The 17750-nt window shown below is 40.5% G+C and overlaps 1 protein-coding gene across 1 annotated transcript in view; it reads right to left on the minus strand.

Annotated features, from left to right (window-relative positions):
• LOC109837475 (DNA replication ATP-dependent helicase/nuclease DNA2) overlaps positions 15946 to 17750 on the minus strand; it is a 53517-nt gene continuing 51712 nt past the window's right edge. Inside the window, 2 exon segments of the mRNA XM_020405735.1 lie at positions 15946 to 16299; positions 16603 to 16722. Of these exon segments, the coding sequence (XP_020261324.1) occupies positions 16114 to 16299; positions 16603 to 16722 (306 nt within the window). The 3' untranslated portion in view covers positions 15946 to 16113.

Here is a 17750-nt window from a genome sequence, read left to right on the forward strand (position 1 = left end):
TTTCGAAGAATCAAGTTCATCATGCTCATCCCAAGCATATCGATGTCAGGTATCATTTCATGCAGGATGTCATAGAGGAAAGTGATATTTCTCTCAGGAAGGTGCACACGAATGAGAATCCCGCAGACATGTTAACCAAGGTGGTCACATGTAGCAAGTTTAAGCATTGTTTGGATTTACTTCATATCAGCCCATGTTGATTTGCCCAAGAGGGCATGGCCCTTCGGGGCGGTGATAGGGTGAGGTGGAGATAATTATTTGGACAACAATCGCAGAACTACGGTTAGCTTGATCCCAATGGAGGGTACGTAGGCAACCGCGGTATAGTGGCGTAGCTGGTTTGACCCGGTCTGACCTGGTTTGGTGTTTCAGATATTTCTGGTGACGTTCGCGGTGTTCTTCTGATGTTCGTCCAAAATTTGAGGTTTAACAAATAATGTACGAGGTGGAGAATTGTGAACGTGGGGGCCACGAGCGGGAGGCAAAGTACGTGGGGGCCACGCCCACGAGTACGAGCAGGGAACAGCCCAGGGAACAAGCCCACACGGGAGCAGTGACCCAAAATACATGTGCAACAGGTACATGTGCAACGGGCGTTTTTTTCGTTTCTTGGACGATTTCTGGCCCACCCGAGGTTTATAAATACATTAAATCGGCTAGGGTTTTGTGCGGGGGAAAACGCAGAGGAGAAAAAGTGTTTTCGGCTGCAGAAAAACAAAGAGTTTAGGAAAATTAGATTTGAGGGAAAACTTAGATCTTGAGGAGAGATTTTACAAGAGAGATGTCAATTTCTTCTTGGGTAAAAATCAAATCTTCTTCTTTGAGACGAGCTTGTGGGTTGTACAAGTCGTCGGTGTTCTCCTCATAGTGGAATCTCCCCTCACCCCTCCCGTGGACGTAGACAAGTTTGCCGAACCACGTAAATCTTGTGTCTTTACTGTTTTCTGGGTGTTGGCTATTGCTTGTAGGTTCCCTCAATAAATCATCCCTAGAACTGATAAGAGGAAGATTGTATATTTTACTTTGTTGAGATATTTTACTTTCTATTCTTGTTTCCTTTGTGAAACGAGAATATAAAGGTTGGCTTGAGTTTTTGTGAAAACAAAAAGCAGGGCTTTCTCTCGAGTTATATCACTTCCCCGACGTGAGAGCGTGACTTTGCGCCCAACAAGTTATCATTATTTAAATACTTAATATTATATTTGTCGTAGTGTCATTAAATTCTCTTATAGACAATGGACATCATTAGAAAGAGTACGAAAGCCTTGTGCATCTTAACATCTTAAGCAGTACCATTAGATCTTATTCGCAACAATTAATATAGTTAAAGGACACTATTAGCATCATTAGAAATTTGTTGTATAAAAGTGATACTCTAATTTTAAGAAATACCTCTGAGTTATAATTTCACCTCTTGATGAAATACAAAATTTTCTTTTTCAATTTTTTTAATGAACTAATTTTTCATTAAACCAATTGAGAATTACATAGCCAACTGATGCATAGCCTAGTGTATTAATATCTCTCATATGTAGCAACAACAAAATGCACCCAAAAAAAATAACGGGCGTATATTACCTATAACCTAACTATTATAACTGAGAAAACTATTAGGAGTTAATGTGTTAATATAATCGTTGGAAAGACTACAAGAAAGAGTGATGAATTTAAAGAGAAAGTTAGAGTCAAGAATGTGGATAGCCCTTTTTTCTAAAAAAAAAAAGAAAAAAAAAAGAATGTGGATAGCCCAAGACATAGTAGCTCAAATTCCCAGATTATTACAGGAGGTACTGACAACTGACCATGTCCGAACTTTAGCCAAGCTCACATGCGAACCATCTAGCTGTGTTTAGGATTTTTAAACCTTTATATGAATAGGATGGTCGATGACCAACGTCAATTCGACCCTGATAGTCATAATTATGAAGGACTCTGCCCACTTGAACAAAAGAGTGATGAATTAACTAGAAAATTTGGATTAATCAATTAGTAATAGCTAAAGTTTTTGAATTCATCTCATTCTTAGTCTCCGTTCAATATCCACTAATCCTCTTGATTGGTCTGAATTCTCCCCAGTAAAAACTTTGAGCATCCATTAGAAAAACCCCACCAAGATTTCTAATCTTGTAATAATTGTAAAAGTTCTGTTATTTGAGTGAAGACGTATTTAGAGTTAACTTTAGTTTTTTTATTGTTCATTCTACGTGCATTATTGTAAAAGAAACCGATACACACCCGAGAAAGTAATTTAGTTTTCTAGCCAAATTCGCGTTGCTGCATAGCGGAAGAAAGGGACAACAATGTTCCAAAAGCCTATCGCATCTTTTTATGAAATAATTAAGTTAGAAGAAAACCACTAAAAAATCCCAATTCCATAGAGATTGTAGCATGTGCTAATTCCAACTTCTCATTCACGTGTATCCAATATAATGTATTTTGAGAAGTTAGAAATCTCATTCCTACTTCTCATTAATTCCCATATTTGGGAGAATGAGTATTTCCTATGAGTAGGTAAGAATAAGCATTCTCGCTTGAGTTGTTCCAAGTATATTATGATTGCTTATGAACTATTCATACTAATCTTTGGCATTCTCTCTTTATTAATCAGTTACATCCAAATTGTTGCGCGCCGTGCGGAAGCGTGCTCGACAACCAAACGAGTCCGCGAGTCACGGGAGAAGATCAACAAACCAAACACAAGTGCAATCCAATCCAAAATACGACAAACCAATCGTAAACACAAAGATATACGTGGTTTGACAATTTGCCTACGTCCACGGGGAGAGGATAGGGAGACTTCACTATTTCGAAGAGAGTACAAAAGGGTTACAGTCACTCAAACACTCGAACAAACTATAACCAATGATCTCTCAACTCACTCACAAGTTCTCTCTCTCAAAGTGCTCAGAATACTCTCTATTCTCTGATAAGGAACCCTAGAAAATCGTGTTTCAATATATGCCAAAACACAATCCCAAAGCAAATAGGAAACAAAGCCCAAGGCCCAGCACGACACGCGGTCGACCACGGCGGGCGACCGAAACCAACGACAGAACCCATGAAACATTATAGGGTCTCGCGGTCGACCGCCACAGTCGACCGCAACCAATTAACAGAAACTAAAATCCACTACAGGGTTTGGCGGTCGACCGCACCAAGTCCAGAAACCACCCAGGCTTTTGTGCACGTTTCCGGTCGACCACGCTTACCTCGCGGTCGACCGCTGGAGATCCAAACCCGTATTCTGTTTTTCTCTTCACAAGTATGAGAATGAAAATGAGCATTAAGTTCTAAAAATTTATTCCGTTTAGTTCCGTACTTGATTCCATCTCATTTGACTCAGATTCCTCCGTACCAAATGTTATATTCCACTAGAATTTTTAATTTGATTAAGTTGCTCTTAGGGCTATTTAGTCCTACATTGGGTATATGAGAAGTTTGATGTGGGTTTTCAAGGATGAATTCTCTTGGTTCTCTTACGAGCGACATCAAAACCAACCTAATTTCCTCGACTGTAGTCAAACTTTGCGGGTGATGGTGTTGGTATCGCAGTGAACGCCCAGAACCAGTTTAATTAGTGCAAAATTAACGCTCTACATAATCGTTAATTAAATTAATTTAATCTGTAACCCTATGAAAACCGAATCATCAATTCTCTTTAAGGGGCTCCTAAACCCGCATTACCTCCCAATTCTGTTTCTGTCAATTGCCAGACGTTAATTTGACGAGGTCGAGCGCACCCTGTTTGAATCTCAAGACCGAAACAATCCAATCCAACCTACTAATTAAGCATCGCAGTCAAAGAAGATATATAGGGAGGTAGAACCTAATCTGAGCATCCTTTCGTAAATTTGCTTGTTCGTGAGATTTTGAAGGCTAAAAGACGACTAGTCAAAGCTGGACGAGGATTCGTCACCTACAAGTTTACTAAAACTGCTTCATTAGCATCCACCAACTCCGTGAATGACAAACACAGGATTAAGGCTTGACCCCCTTGGGTATCGGGATTATCACAAAACACCCGAGATTTTATCAGGAAACCCCCTTTTAAATCTTATATCTTGTCAAAAAAACCCGCCTAAATTAATTAAGGGGGTTTCGTGATAAAATGTCAGAGGGGTTTTATGATGTTTAGCTCCCTCTTCATTTAGGGGCTGTTTGGTTTAAAAAAATTTCGCTTGAAAGCCTGCCAAAGTGTCACTTCTTTGGCAAGCTTTAAGCAAAAACTCCTCTAAAAAAGAGGATTTTTCTTAAAAACCTGTCAAAAGTGACACTTTTTGATACTATTGGCAGGCTTTCAACGGTCACTTTCCCTCAAAAACAGGGAACCATACACACCCTTATTCTGCATTGCGAGCTGAGGGAGAAGGGTCTAATTGGGAACCAGCTAGAATACCGGCTAGTTATCTCGTCTTTGTTTTTGACCCAAACAGCCCATGATACTCGGCGGGTCTCAGATCTGACGTCACTGCATCAAGGCTCACGGGCCGCGGAGGCAGGACAGAAAGTCGTTTTGGCGGTAGTTAATTGGGCTCGACGCTAATAATAGAAGCTTTGCTCGATCCGAGCACGTGCAGACATCGCCCGCTCGCTGTTCACTCACCCCGCAACCTCAGCATGGAGGCAGCCAGGTCAGCAACCCCCCATCATTCCCTTCGAAGATTGCGAACCGCGTCTTTAATGAAAGTGTACGTCCTTTTTTGTTATCTCACGTTTTAGATCTCCACCAAAATTAAAAGGGACTTTACGAAAAAGTTTGAGGTGGTGGAAGACAACTTCACCTTTTCGTTCACACCCCCCCCTGTCCTCCTTCCGAATGAGCTCTATGGGGTTAAAATAATTTACCAACGTTTCGTTTTGAGCATTAATTGTTCTATTTTCTAGTTATCGATCAGCGTCATGTGCATGCAAAGTACGTGGATGTAATTGTTTTATGTTTTGAAAAATTTTTACGGCGTTGATCGATAAATGATGGGGTGAATTTCATAACGATGTAAATTCTTAGGCTGAGCAATTTAAAATTTATGTTATTAAACTAAAGTGTACGATACAATTGTAATTATATAAAGAATCATATGAATAATTGATAATTTAGAATTATCGATTATGGTCTAATTTTTCCTTAAAATACAAAATTATTAACTTTATTTTTTTTATTTTAATCATTGGATAATAGGCATAATTAATCTGGGTTAATATTTACCCATGTGATAGAGCACTTTTGGAAATTATAAAAATTGAGAGGGCAAAAGAGGGAGACAAAAGTTTTAATATTGCAATCATATTTTGTATGTAGTATAGTAAGTATAAATATAGGTATAGGTTTTTCTCGATGATGATAATAATAATAATAATAAATATAGTTATAGCTACAGGTATAGATATATATGGATTGGAATATTTTTTTCCTTCTTTTGGAATAATGCATCAAGGTGTCGTGATTGAAAATTTTCGAGCAAACATAATCGGATTTCAAGTCTGTCTTCATTTGATTGGACATCAAACCAAAGAAATTACTTAGCATAACTTTGAAGAATAAAATTCATCATTATTCTGGTCCTAGATGTTGAACCCTCATATCAAAACCTAAATTGCAAAAGGCTCCTGCATATGTCAAGTCAGCTCATTTTGAATAGGACGATCACCTGTAGACAGTCTTTAGTGGAATTAGGAATCTCTAAAGTGAACAGGCATCCTCCAAAACTCTAAATTCATAAATAATTTCCACACGCCCATTGTATAGACTTTTTTTTGTTTTTTAGAGAAAAACAAGGGATATACCATGTTCATTAAAAATAAAAGTATCTTTACAAAAGTAGGATACGATCTGTATCCATATGGATTAGTAGATAGAAAAAATAATTTCTCTAACTAGGGATGTCGCGCGCCTTTGCGGAAGCCTTGCACGAACTCACAACGAACCTGTGATCACGAGTAGAAGAAAGACAAACTCTTGCACAAATCCAACCAATAAAGCCAAATCAATCCAAACACAGAGATATACGTGGTTCGGCAATTTGCCTACGTCCACGGGGAGAGGATGGGGAGATTTCACTAAATCAAGGAGAGTACAAAGGGTTACAATCACACAAATTCTCTCAAACTAACCCTCAACCAAAGATCTCACCTTGCTCACAATATCTCCCTCTCACAATGCTCAAAAGATTCCTCAATCTCTGATAAAAAACCCTCACAAATCGTTTCCCTATTTATATCAAAACAAAACCCCAATCAGACTGCAAATAGGAAACCTGCGTATGCAAAAAACCCGTCGTAAGTCGACTTAACAGAGCTCACAAGTCGACTTGACAGAGAGAAAATCAACAACTGGAGAACACTTCATAAGTCGACTTAACAGACTGTTAAGTCGACTTGCCATAAGTCGACTTAACAGTCATGCTAAGTCGACTTGACAGAGGCTAAAATCACAATTCGGCTGCAGATCGTAAGTCGACTCGTGCACAGTGCATGAGTCGACTTATGCCAGTTTTTCTGGTTTTTCTGATTCTTTTCCTGATTTCTCCACAATTCTCCACCTCGGCGAATTTTGCCAAAAATGAGCCGACACCAAACCAAGAGCATCAATGTGTCGTCTCTCCAAATACGGCTGCACCACCATGGTTGCCTACGTACCCCCTCTCCCAAGGGATCAAGCCGCCCGTAGTTCATCCAAATGGCCGTCAACGGCCTCAACAATCACAAATATTCAACAAGTTTCTGCAATGATCAAACTTGTTGCTTGGAACCACCTTCGTGAGCATATCCGCCGGATTATCCTTCGTATGGACCTTCACAATCTCCACATCGCCATCTTCAAGAACATCTCGAACGAAGTGATAACGAACGTCAATGTGCTTCGTCCTCGCATGAAAAACCTGATTCTTCGCCAAATATATAGCACTCATGCTATCACAATGAATAGTGACGGATCGCTGCGATATACCAAGTTCTTCCAGAAGTCCTCGAAGCCAAATAGCCTCCTTCACAGCCTCCGTAACTGCCATATACTCTGCCTCCGTCGTAGACAAAGCCACCGTCGACTGTAAGGTGCATCTCCAACACACCGGCGCACGGGTCAAGGTGAACACATACCCCGTTGTAGATCGGCGCTTATCCAAATCCCCGGCATAATCCGAATCAACATAGCCAATGCATAACTGCCCACCTGTAGTGTCCCGCTCATAAACCAAACCAACATTGAGCGTACCTAGAATGTACCTCAAAATCCATCTCACGGCATCCCAATGACCCACTCCTGGATCGTGCATGTATCTCGACACCATGCTCACTGCCTGTGACAAATCCGGCCTCGTACATACCATCGCGTACATCAAGCTCCCAACTGCGCTCGCATATGGAGTCTTCGACATCAACTCACGGTCTTCAACTGACTTCGGTGAAAGGTCAGCTGAAAGCTTCAAATGGGCTCCCAACGGTACACTAACTGGCTTCGTATCCATGCTAACATGGAATCGCTGTAGAACCTTCTTCAAATAAGCCACCTGTGTCAAACAAATTCTGCCCTTCTTCTTGTCTCTGCCGATCTCCATCCCTAAAATGCGCTTCGCCTCGCCCAAGTCCTTCATCTCAAACTCATTCGAAAGCTGAATCTTCAACTCATCTATAGCTGACCTGGAACTTGAAGCAACCAACATGTCATCGACATAAAGCAATAAATAAATGTACGCACCTCCTCTCAACTTGCGAAAATACACGCAAGGATCAAACTGGCTCCGAGTGTACGAATGACCAAGCATAAAACCATCAAATCGCCTATACCACTGTCGAGGAGACTGCTTCAAACCGTATAGCGATTTCTTTAGCCTGCAAACCAACTTATCTTTCCCTGCAGCTCGGAATCCCAATGGCTGAGTCATATATATTTCTTCATCAAGATCACCATGAAGAAATGCTGTCTTCACATCCAACTGATCTAACTCCAATCCATACTGTGCCACCAAAGCTAGCAAAATCCGAATCGACGAATGCTTCACCACCGGAGAGAAAACCTCATTGTAATCAATACCTTCCTCCTGTGCATAGCCCTTCGCAACCAACCTAGCCTTGAACCTCACTGGAGTGCCCTCAATGCCCTCCTTCTTCGTGTACACCCACTTGCACCCAATCGCCTTCCGCCCCTTTGGAAGCTCTACAAGCTTCCATGTATCGTTCTTGTGAAGAGACTCCATCTCCTCCTGCATAGCCACCTGCCACGAATCAGCCTCCGAACTCTGCTCGGCCTCTCTGAATGTAGTAGGCACCATCTCATCGATACTCTCCACCGGAAGTGCATATGCAACTGTGTCGGCATACCGTGCTGGCACCCGTATGTCTCTCCTCTGTCTCCGTGCCGCAATAGAATCCTGAACCTGAGCCGTCGGTCCCTGATCCTGCTCATGAGTACCCGTATCCTCCGCATCACCGTCGTGCTCGCCTGGCGTCACCTCAGTCGGCACTCTCATGGATACTGCACTATCTGGACTCTGTGGAGCTGCATCAATCTCCACCACCTGCGAAATCTCCTCTGTCGGGTTGCTCTCCACCTGATGAGAGCTGGGAAGCTTCAAGATAGAAGCCTCATCGAATGTGACGTCCCTACTCAGCACAATCTTCTTATCAACTGGATCCCAAAGCTTGTATCCCTTGACACCACGCTTGAATCCTACAAATATGGCCTTCCTAGCTCGAGGTTCCAACTTATCAGTTCTAACATGATAATATGCAGGGCAACCAAATACCTTAAGCTGGTCATAGTCATGTGCTGTCTCTCCCGACCACATCTCCATAGGGGTCTTCCCCTCAATCGCAGATGAAGGCAGCCTGTTAATGAGGTGGCTCGCATAAGAAAGTGCCTCAGCCCAAAAGATCTTCTCCAAACCACTATGCGCCAATAAACATCGAATCTTCTCCAGCAAAGACCGATTCAATCTCTCCGCCACCCCATTCTGCTGCGGTGTATGACTAACTGTGAAGTGCCTCTCTATGCCCTCGTCTCGACATAGCTGCAGAAAGGGGTCTGAGGTATACTCGCCGCCGTTGTCGGATCGCAACGTCTTGATCTTTCTCCCAGTCTGCAGTTCCAATCTCTTCTTCCACTCCACAAACAAATCTAGGACTTCACTCTTATGCTTCATGGTGTACACCCAACATCGCCTAGAATAGTCATCAACGAACGTGACGAACCAATGTCGACCACCAAGTGATGCCGTCTTAGTGGGACCCCAAACATCTGTGTGCACGTAGTCCAAGATGCCCCTCGTCCTATGAATGGCCGTCCCGAACTTCACCTTCGTCTTCTTGCCAAGTACACAGTGCTCACAGAATTCTACTTTACCACTCTTGGCTCCCTTCAAAAGCCCCTGCTTGCACAATGCCTGCAGTGACTTTTCACCTGTATGCCCTAGCCTGTAGTGCCAAAGTCTGCTCATGTCCGCCTCTGAAATCGCCGAAGCAACCTGGCCAATCTCGGTGCTCCCCTTCAGATAATATAAATTATGATTTCGGACTCCCTTCATCACCACCAAAGATCCCTTAGTAACCTTTGCTACAGCATCCTCAAAGGTCACCCTGAATCCCTTCGCCTCCAAAGCCCCCACTGAGATAAGATTCTTCTTAAGTTGAGGAACGAATCTCACCTCCTTCAGCTCACGGACTACTCCATCGTGCATCCGAATCCTCACAGTACCTATCCCACGAACGCCACAGGATTGATCATTTCCCATGACCACAACACCCCCATCGAGTCTCTCAAATGATGAGAACCAATCTCGCCTAGGAGTCACATGATAAGTAGCGCCAGAATCAAGCATCCACTCCGATGCATCCAAATGGTTCACCTCCGGAGTAATCAAAAGAGAAAAGCTCGAATCATCGGAATCATCGCCTTTCGCAACATTCACCTCATTGGCCTTCGGGCCCTTATTCTTGCTATTCTCCTTTTCTTTGACTTTCGGGCAATCTCTTTTCCAATGTCCCTGCTCCTTGCAGAATGCACATTGATTCTTTCCAAGCTGGTGACGACCTCTTGACTTTGACCTCCCTCTGTTTCCACCTTTCTGATATGAGCTTCTACCTCTCGCCGACAAGGCCTCTCCTGAAGTACTAGCGCGGGAAGTCTCCTTATCCTTCCTCCTCAAATCATAGTTCGTCAATGCGTTAGTCACTTCACTATAAGTGATAGAAGATCTCCCGTTCAGCAACGTAAGCACGAAGGTATCATACTCCTCATCCGGTAAGGAGCCCAAAAGAATAATAGCCTTGTACTCATCTGTGATCTTCTCATCCACGTTCGCCAAGTCCGACAACAACTTAGTGTAGTTGTTCACATGAGCCGCAAGCGAGGTACCTCTGGACATCTGGAATCTGAATAACCTTCGCAGCAAGTGCAACCGGTTCTCAACACTCTTCGTAAGGTACTTATTGTTGAGAATTTCCCACATCTTCATCGCAGACGTCACCCCAATCACATCGTATTTCAGCTCCTGTTCCAAACAGGACCTGATCACCCCGCAAGCATTTCGATTCATCTTTTCCCATATCGCCTCTTCATATTTAGGTGGCCTCACATCGACCATGATGGTCTCCTCCAGATTTTGAGCATTGAGCGCATCCTGTACGTCGCTCATCCACAAACCAAAATTGATCTTGCCGTCATATTTCACAACACTAATCTTAGTGTTCTGAAAACCCACTTGAACTGTGCCTGTCATCTTGCTGCTTTCACCAATTACTTCACCCATAATCACAACTTCCAAATTGTAGAGAAAGATCCAAACTTTGAAAGAATAAGAAATTACCCAACTGAACCCTAGATTGGATTCCAAATAGAACTCCTAACCACACGAGGAAAGCGAGATCTTCAACGGCAACTTCAAACCCTAACTCCACCAAAGCCTAGAACTCCAAGAACCAAGCTTCAAACTGAATCTTCCTCCACCTAATCCAAAACCCTAGATCTGAATCTGAGCTCTGATACCACTTGTCGCGCGCCTTTGCGGAAGCCTTGCACGAACTCACAACGAACCTGTGATCACGAGTAGAAGAAAGACAAACTCTTGCACAAATCCAACCAATAAAGCCAAATCAATCCAAACACAGAGATATACGTGGTTCGGCAATTTGCCTACGTCCACGGGGAGAGGATGGGGAGATTTCACTAAATCAAGGAGAGTACAAAGGGTTACAATCACACAAATTCTCTCAAACTAACCCTCAACCAAAGATCTCACCTTGCTCACAATATCTCCCTCTCACAATGCTCAAAAGATTCCTCAATCTCTGATAAAAAACCCTCACAAATCGTTTCCCTATTTATATCAAAACAAAACCCCAATCAGACTGCAAATAGGAAACCTGCGTATGCAAAAAACCCGTCGTAAGTCGACTTAACAGAGCTCACAAGTCTACTTGACAGAGAGAAAATCAACAACTGGAGAACACTTCATAAGTCGACTTAACAGACTGTTAAGTCGACTTGCCATAAGTCGACTTAACAGTCATGCTAAGTCGACTTGACAGAGGCTAAAATCACAATTCGGCTGCAGATCGTAAGTCGACTCGTGCACAGTGCATGAGTCGACTTATGCCAGTTTTTCTGGTTTTTCTGATTCTTTTCCTGATTTCTCCACAAGGGATGTATGACTTTCTTCTTTCAAACATCCATGAAGGTGAAGAGAGGGCTTTGCCATCATTCACCGTTGACATAGATATAAGAAAGAACCAAAGTCAGCCATACATATATTAAAAAGAAATTAAACTTTCTATAGACTAATTGAAGCAAACAATCATATTACAAAAGAGATGTTCTATACAGTCAACAGCTGAAACAAACTGATAAAGCTTAATTAGACACTGTTGCACCTCGAAATAGGCTTATCTTCCAGAGCCTCTGCTAGCTTAAAAGCAGCATTCCCACTGCCAGAACCTGACCAATCACACAAACCAGAAATGGCTGAGTTAATGATATCTGTAGTAGAGAAGGGTGTCTTATCAAAAAATATATTTATTTCTTGATGTCCATAAGAACCAGCCTACTGTAGAGAAAACAGATCGCTATATAATCTCATTAGTTTTATGTAGAGATTCAAAAGCTATGATATGATCATATGGTGATGTTGGCCACATGAAAGGTAGATAATAGTCACTGAAATATTTCCACACTGATTTGGTGAGAGTGCATGAGAAGAATAAAAGATCACTAGTTTCAGGATGTATACCACATAAAATGCATGTAGAGTCACCAAGCCAATCTTTCCTTATAAGATTATCTTTGGTGTGAAGTCTGTTCATGGATAACAACCATGTGAAGAACTGAATTTTACTTGGCATAACTGGATTCCAAACAACTTTGTATGTAGCAGATAAAATTCCTCAAAAGTTTAAGAAATCGTAAAGACTATTGTTCTCTACAATTAAATTAGCAGGAAAAAAATTCTATTTATGTAGTTTTGTGTGAATTCCATGGAGAAATCCAGACATGATCATAAACAAATGAGCATTAACAAGTAAGGGCAATAGTTAGTTTCCGATTTTCCATTTCCAAAATGTGCTATACAAAAAGATGTAAGAAATAATCCACTTACAATGGGTGTGTTTAGCAAATTTTTAAAACTGAGCTAAGACTGAACCTGACACAATTTTAGCTATTTTTTGTTTGGCAAAAAACTAGGCCAAGATACTGATCCTATTCCATTTTTTGATAGGTTGTCAAACGCACTCTAAATAGATTGCTAAAGACATCCTAAATCTGTATATAAGTCTGTTCATGTATGCATGATGCACCTCCAATATGATGATCTAAAGGGTCTCATAAAACAATTATTTTAGCTCATGATTGAGAAGAAAAGGTAAACGAGGAGAGAAATTTGAAAAGGGGGAAATCATGCTAATGATAAATAAAAGTTATTTGTGATGAAGATAATGATGAAGGAGATGTGACAGAGGGAAAGTCGAAAAGGTTAGGTCTGTGGGGGTCGGCTGCACTGCACTGAGTCATGCACCGCTTGTGATGGATTCCCGGGAAAGTAATAATAAGAGAGAAGGCCTGACTTCGCAGCAACAAACTTGAACGTGTGGACGATAATGGCTGTAAATAGTACCGAGCCAGTTCATCATGACTTGTCGTCCTATGAGATACTTGCAAACTTTTCTCAACGAATGCAGTTTTCTCTTTGGATAAATTTCACAAAGCTACCTTGAACTTTGGAGGGGTTTTGACAATTTTGTACTTGTGCATCTATGCAGATATTTACGCTGTGTTTGGCAACTTCGCAAAATTAATTTTAGGTGGTACAATCTTGGTCCAACACCTTATTTTTAGTTTGGCAGAAGTTAGACCTAAGTCGAACAAGTTCTTTCTGGTTCGAAATATATTTACTGAACTAACTCATTCGTGGACCAACCCTTACATGGTTCAACTAATTTGGTCTAGTTAAGATAAAACTTGGCTAGCCTAATTCTATTTTGAAGTTGCCAAACATGCCCTTAATGTTTGTTAACAACTTTCAATAGTTCTAGGTATTGATGCACTTCTAACCGTTCACGGTAGTTTTGGCTATAAAATATTGGGTTTTCTAGATATTAGTCAATTAAATCTTCAATAATTGCATATTAGTCTGTCAAAACCATATAGAGTCTTGTAAAATGGTCCTTCAAAATAAATCATGTTAGAATATTTGAAGGGAATATCTTGTCAAATCTAACTGTTGGAGGCAAAATGACAATTTTATCCCTCCATACATTACGGCGTAAGTTTGGTACTTCCGTAATTCCATAAGACATGGGCCAAGCAAATTATGGCCAGCATTCTAAGCGTTCGTGTAGTTTTTGTCTTTCTGAACCACGTGCTCATGAAAGAACTTAAACCAGGAACCAATTATATATACTTAACTGATTCAAGCATAATGCAACAGGATCAAATGGGCGATGACTGTTGGAACCCCGACAGCCGAAGGCTGAAATTACGAGCCGTAGCCAACAGCGCGTGCATTTCATATGCTCAAATTCCAGTTAACTGGCCAACAAATGCACATATGAAGCCATGCAGCTGATACTTTAGGGAACAATTTTTTTGTGGTCCTTCGGTATCAAGACAGAAAACTATTTAGTACCGTCTATATTCTGAAAGTAAATTTCAATAGGCAAGGAAGAAAAAAAAAAGTCACGTGGATTAAAAATAACGGCCGTAGTATCGCAGGATGAGCATCAACTAATGCGTCGTTATGGCAGAGCTCATCACCGGCGCTGCTAAGGATAAGAACCCGTTTGGCCGCGCTCTATTGCTAGGTGCGGATGCGTCGTCGACCGCTTGCGATGTGCTTCTAGAAACGAGTAATCAAAAGCAGTAGTACTGCGATACAGTGTATCATTGAAATTGTGCTATAATATTCCCTGGGAACAAAAGTTATGAAGGAAAACAGGGACACGTTAGATGATTTTAGTATCGTCCAAGATTTCTGTCCCAGCTGAACAATCGATCGATTCGACGGCTCGCTCAAACACATCCACACACACACAGATAAAAAAAGCTTCGACCCGGATCAAGACAAATCCTGCTTTCGTTTCGTACCCCCACCGAGGCTACCATCACACTAACGTTAGGTGGTTTTGTTTCTTAAAACACTCGATGATGTTCCCTCCCTAATTCAAATTCCATGTGCTCTCTGAAGACTTTTTCTTTTTTTTTGCTCATTTCCATCTCCTGATGTCACTTATGAACGCAAAATTCTGGACAATCTGTAGTCTGGTATCGTATCTACACTACATGTGCATGTTCAAGTGCAGAGGACTGATATGCAATTGCGTACGTACAAGGGTTTGAAAGGGACGCAATGAACTTATTTCATCCCAAGTAGTTTTTACTCCGGGGAACCATCTATTCCGTATAAACTACATAAAAGTTCATAGTCCACAATTTTCTAGAGTACTTCGCTAGGGGTGGACAAGGAAATTGAAGAGAATGACCCTCTCAGCTGCAGCCTGCAGTGTATGCTATTTGGCAAGAATTAAAGAAATCAGAGGATTTTTCAACAAAAGTTCAAAGAACCAGAGATAGTCTTTAGAGCTGTTAAATTGGCAATTTACACCAAAATTTTCAATTCGAGCTTACCTGTACATATAAAAGAAACACCTAAGAGGTTGTGATTGTTTTACAGTGTAAACACCAAAGAGAAGGTGTTTTGATGTACTTCATGTTTCACATATTGGGAAATGAATTAAATTTTTCGTTGACCAAAAACCTTCGCCGGGGGAAAGGATTCTACTTTTGCAAGTACTTCTTCGATTACTACCGTCCACATTTCTAAATAAAATTCTAACTATATTAAGATCTGGAATTCAGATCAAGTATGTTTAAAAATAATTTTTTTTCTCAAAAAGCAAACGTCACCGTGAATATGATTAATGAATAACCGCCTAAATAAATCAGCCCAGTGTATCATTTGCACTACCCGTACACGAGCATTTGAACTAATTCAAAAGGAAGGTCTAAAATTAGGACTCACGATTATTCTCAAGAACATCCGCACCTGTCGAAACAGCGAAAGCCTGTCTAAAGATCGAGACATAGCATCTTGCCATCACCTCAGTTTCCTATAAAGACCCATTGGGAGAAAGATGGGTCAAGGCCTCCAGTTTCCTGAACCAACACCACCCCCACACCTTGCTCCATCCAAGTTCTCCTGGCCGAATCTTTTCATGTCAAAAGGCACATGCCATCCCCATTTTCTTGATACAAACATAATAAACTTTCTAAATCAGAAACATTTTTCACTTACTAGAAAAACAAAATGTCTTGAAAAAAATTAAATTTAATTCACAGATATATTGTAGTAATTATATTTAAATGAATTACAAACATTTCAGGTTGTTTTAATTTTGAAAAAAATATTTAATTCTCCGCAATTAAACCATAAGGGGAAAATCCAATTTCATCTTTATATTGGCTAATATTATAATCACTTGCTTATTTATCTATAAAAAAGGATGGCACGTTACATGGAATAGAAGGAATAGAATACACTAATTACAACAATAATCACAGTAATTTTTAGGAAAATAGACCGGCAAGTTAATTACATTTCCACGTGGAAAGGAGAAATGAAGATACAAAATTCCTCAGGTGAAACTCGAGGCTAATAATTTTGCAGTAGTTTGAGAGCATTTCTTGAGCTCTGCTACTTGCCAAACATCCTCGTTGGAGATGCAAAATAGACCTCCCTGCTCATCAACCTTGTCTATCAATAACTTCAACAATGGGACTTTCGAAAGTGTTCTGCATGATCCAACCATGATCAACTTCTTCTGCAACACAAAATACAGCTCTCATGACGATGATCCTCATACATTTCAACAAGCGTACTATATTGAAACTAAGGATTTCAAGACGAGTTACCAAAAAGCACATGCAAAACCCCTTTAACTTAAGGATGAACGTAGATAGGTATCTTCCACTAACATCTTGATTGACAAGAAAACATAAAACCTACGAGATTCTAGATGTCTTATAAACAGGATGTTGCGTGCAGAAAGCAGGAACATTGCAAGAGACACAAATAGCAAACATTTCAGATCAATAAGAGATGAGATTAGATGATTAAAAATAACCTTTGCACGTGTGATAGAAACATTAATCCTATGCCAGTCTCCAAGTAGGGAAGAATTATATGCCCCAGGGTTCTCACTAGATCTGACAAATGAAAGCAGTATACAGTCCTTATCCCTTCCCTGAAAATTAAGGAATTAGAGCTAGAAGAAACCTTGCTCAGATGCAAAAAACGACTTGAATTCTTTGACATAAGAAGATTTACTCAGTAGACTGACAGTTTAATGAATCAAATAATTGCAAACAAGATAAGTACAACAACAACAATAAAAAACAATAACAATAAAAACCAAAAAGCCCTTTCACAAAATTTTAAGGATACATAGATCATATTCTTCCTCCGTTGTGCTCTATTAAGGGTCATCTCCTTCGTTACGTTTAAGTTCACTACTACCACATCCTTCTTCATTGCTTCTTACCAAGTTCATTTAAGTTTACGTCTTAGTCCTCTTCATTGCCAAACTATCTAATTTGGTAGCCAAGCTATCTAATTTGGTTCTCTCTTATTTTACCCTCAATAGGAGAAGCCTCTAAACCTCCTGCGAATGCACTTATTATTTATCACATCGTAGTATATACCGGAACATTTACCATTCTGTTGTTTGCTACGATCATTTTTTGCACATACATTTTTGTGATTGCCAAACATTCTAATCCGTAAAGCATTGTTGGTCTTATAATTCTCCAATTACTTATTCTCCCATCCCATAGGTAATCTGCAGTAATGATATAAACGCAGAAGAATAATTGTAAATAAGAACAAGTAGTCACGTTATCTTTGGATATACATAGATCATAGATGGATCCTTGGGTAGGCTGATCCAAGGACTAAAACTGCCAGTATTCACACAAACCGTTTCAGAAGAACATTTAACATAAGATATTGAGTTCTTTCCAGACATATGAGGAAGAAAGTATCTAGATATTCATCTTCACTCGAAGAATGAATTGAGCACGCAGAGAATATTCAGGCTTAAGCTCAGTGAAGCATCACTGTTACTAGATAATGGCCAGGAAATTTATTTTTATGAGAGGGCCAGCTTCAAATTCAACATGAATTAGAAGCAAACATATTATACCCTTGATAGAAAAAAAAGGTACTAGTAAAAGCAATAATTATGGTTGTAAATAAATAGAGAATAACATGGGT

Source organism: Asparagus officinalis, chromosome 4 (genome assembly GCF_001876935.1).
Source record: "Asparagus officinalis chromosome 4, Aspof.V1, whole genome shotgun sequence".
Lineage (NCBI taxonomy): Eukaryota > Viridiplantae > Streptophyta > Magnoliopsida > Asparagales > Asparagaceae > Asparagus > Asparagus officinalis.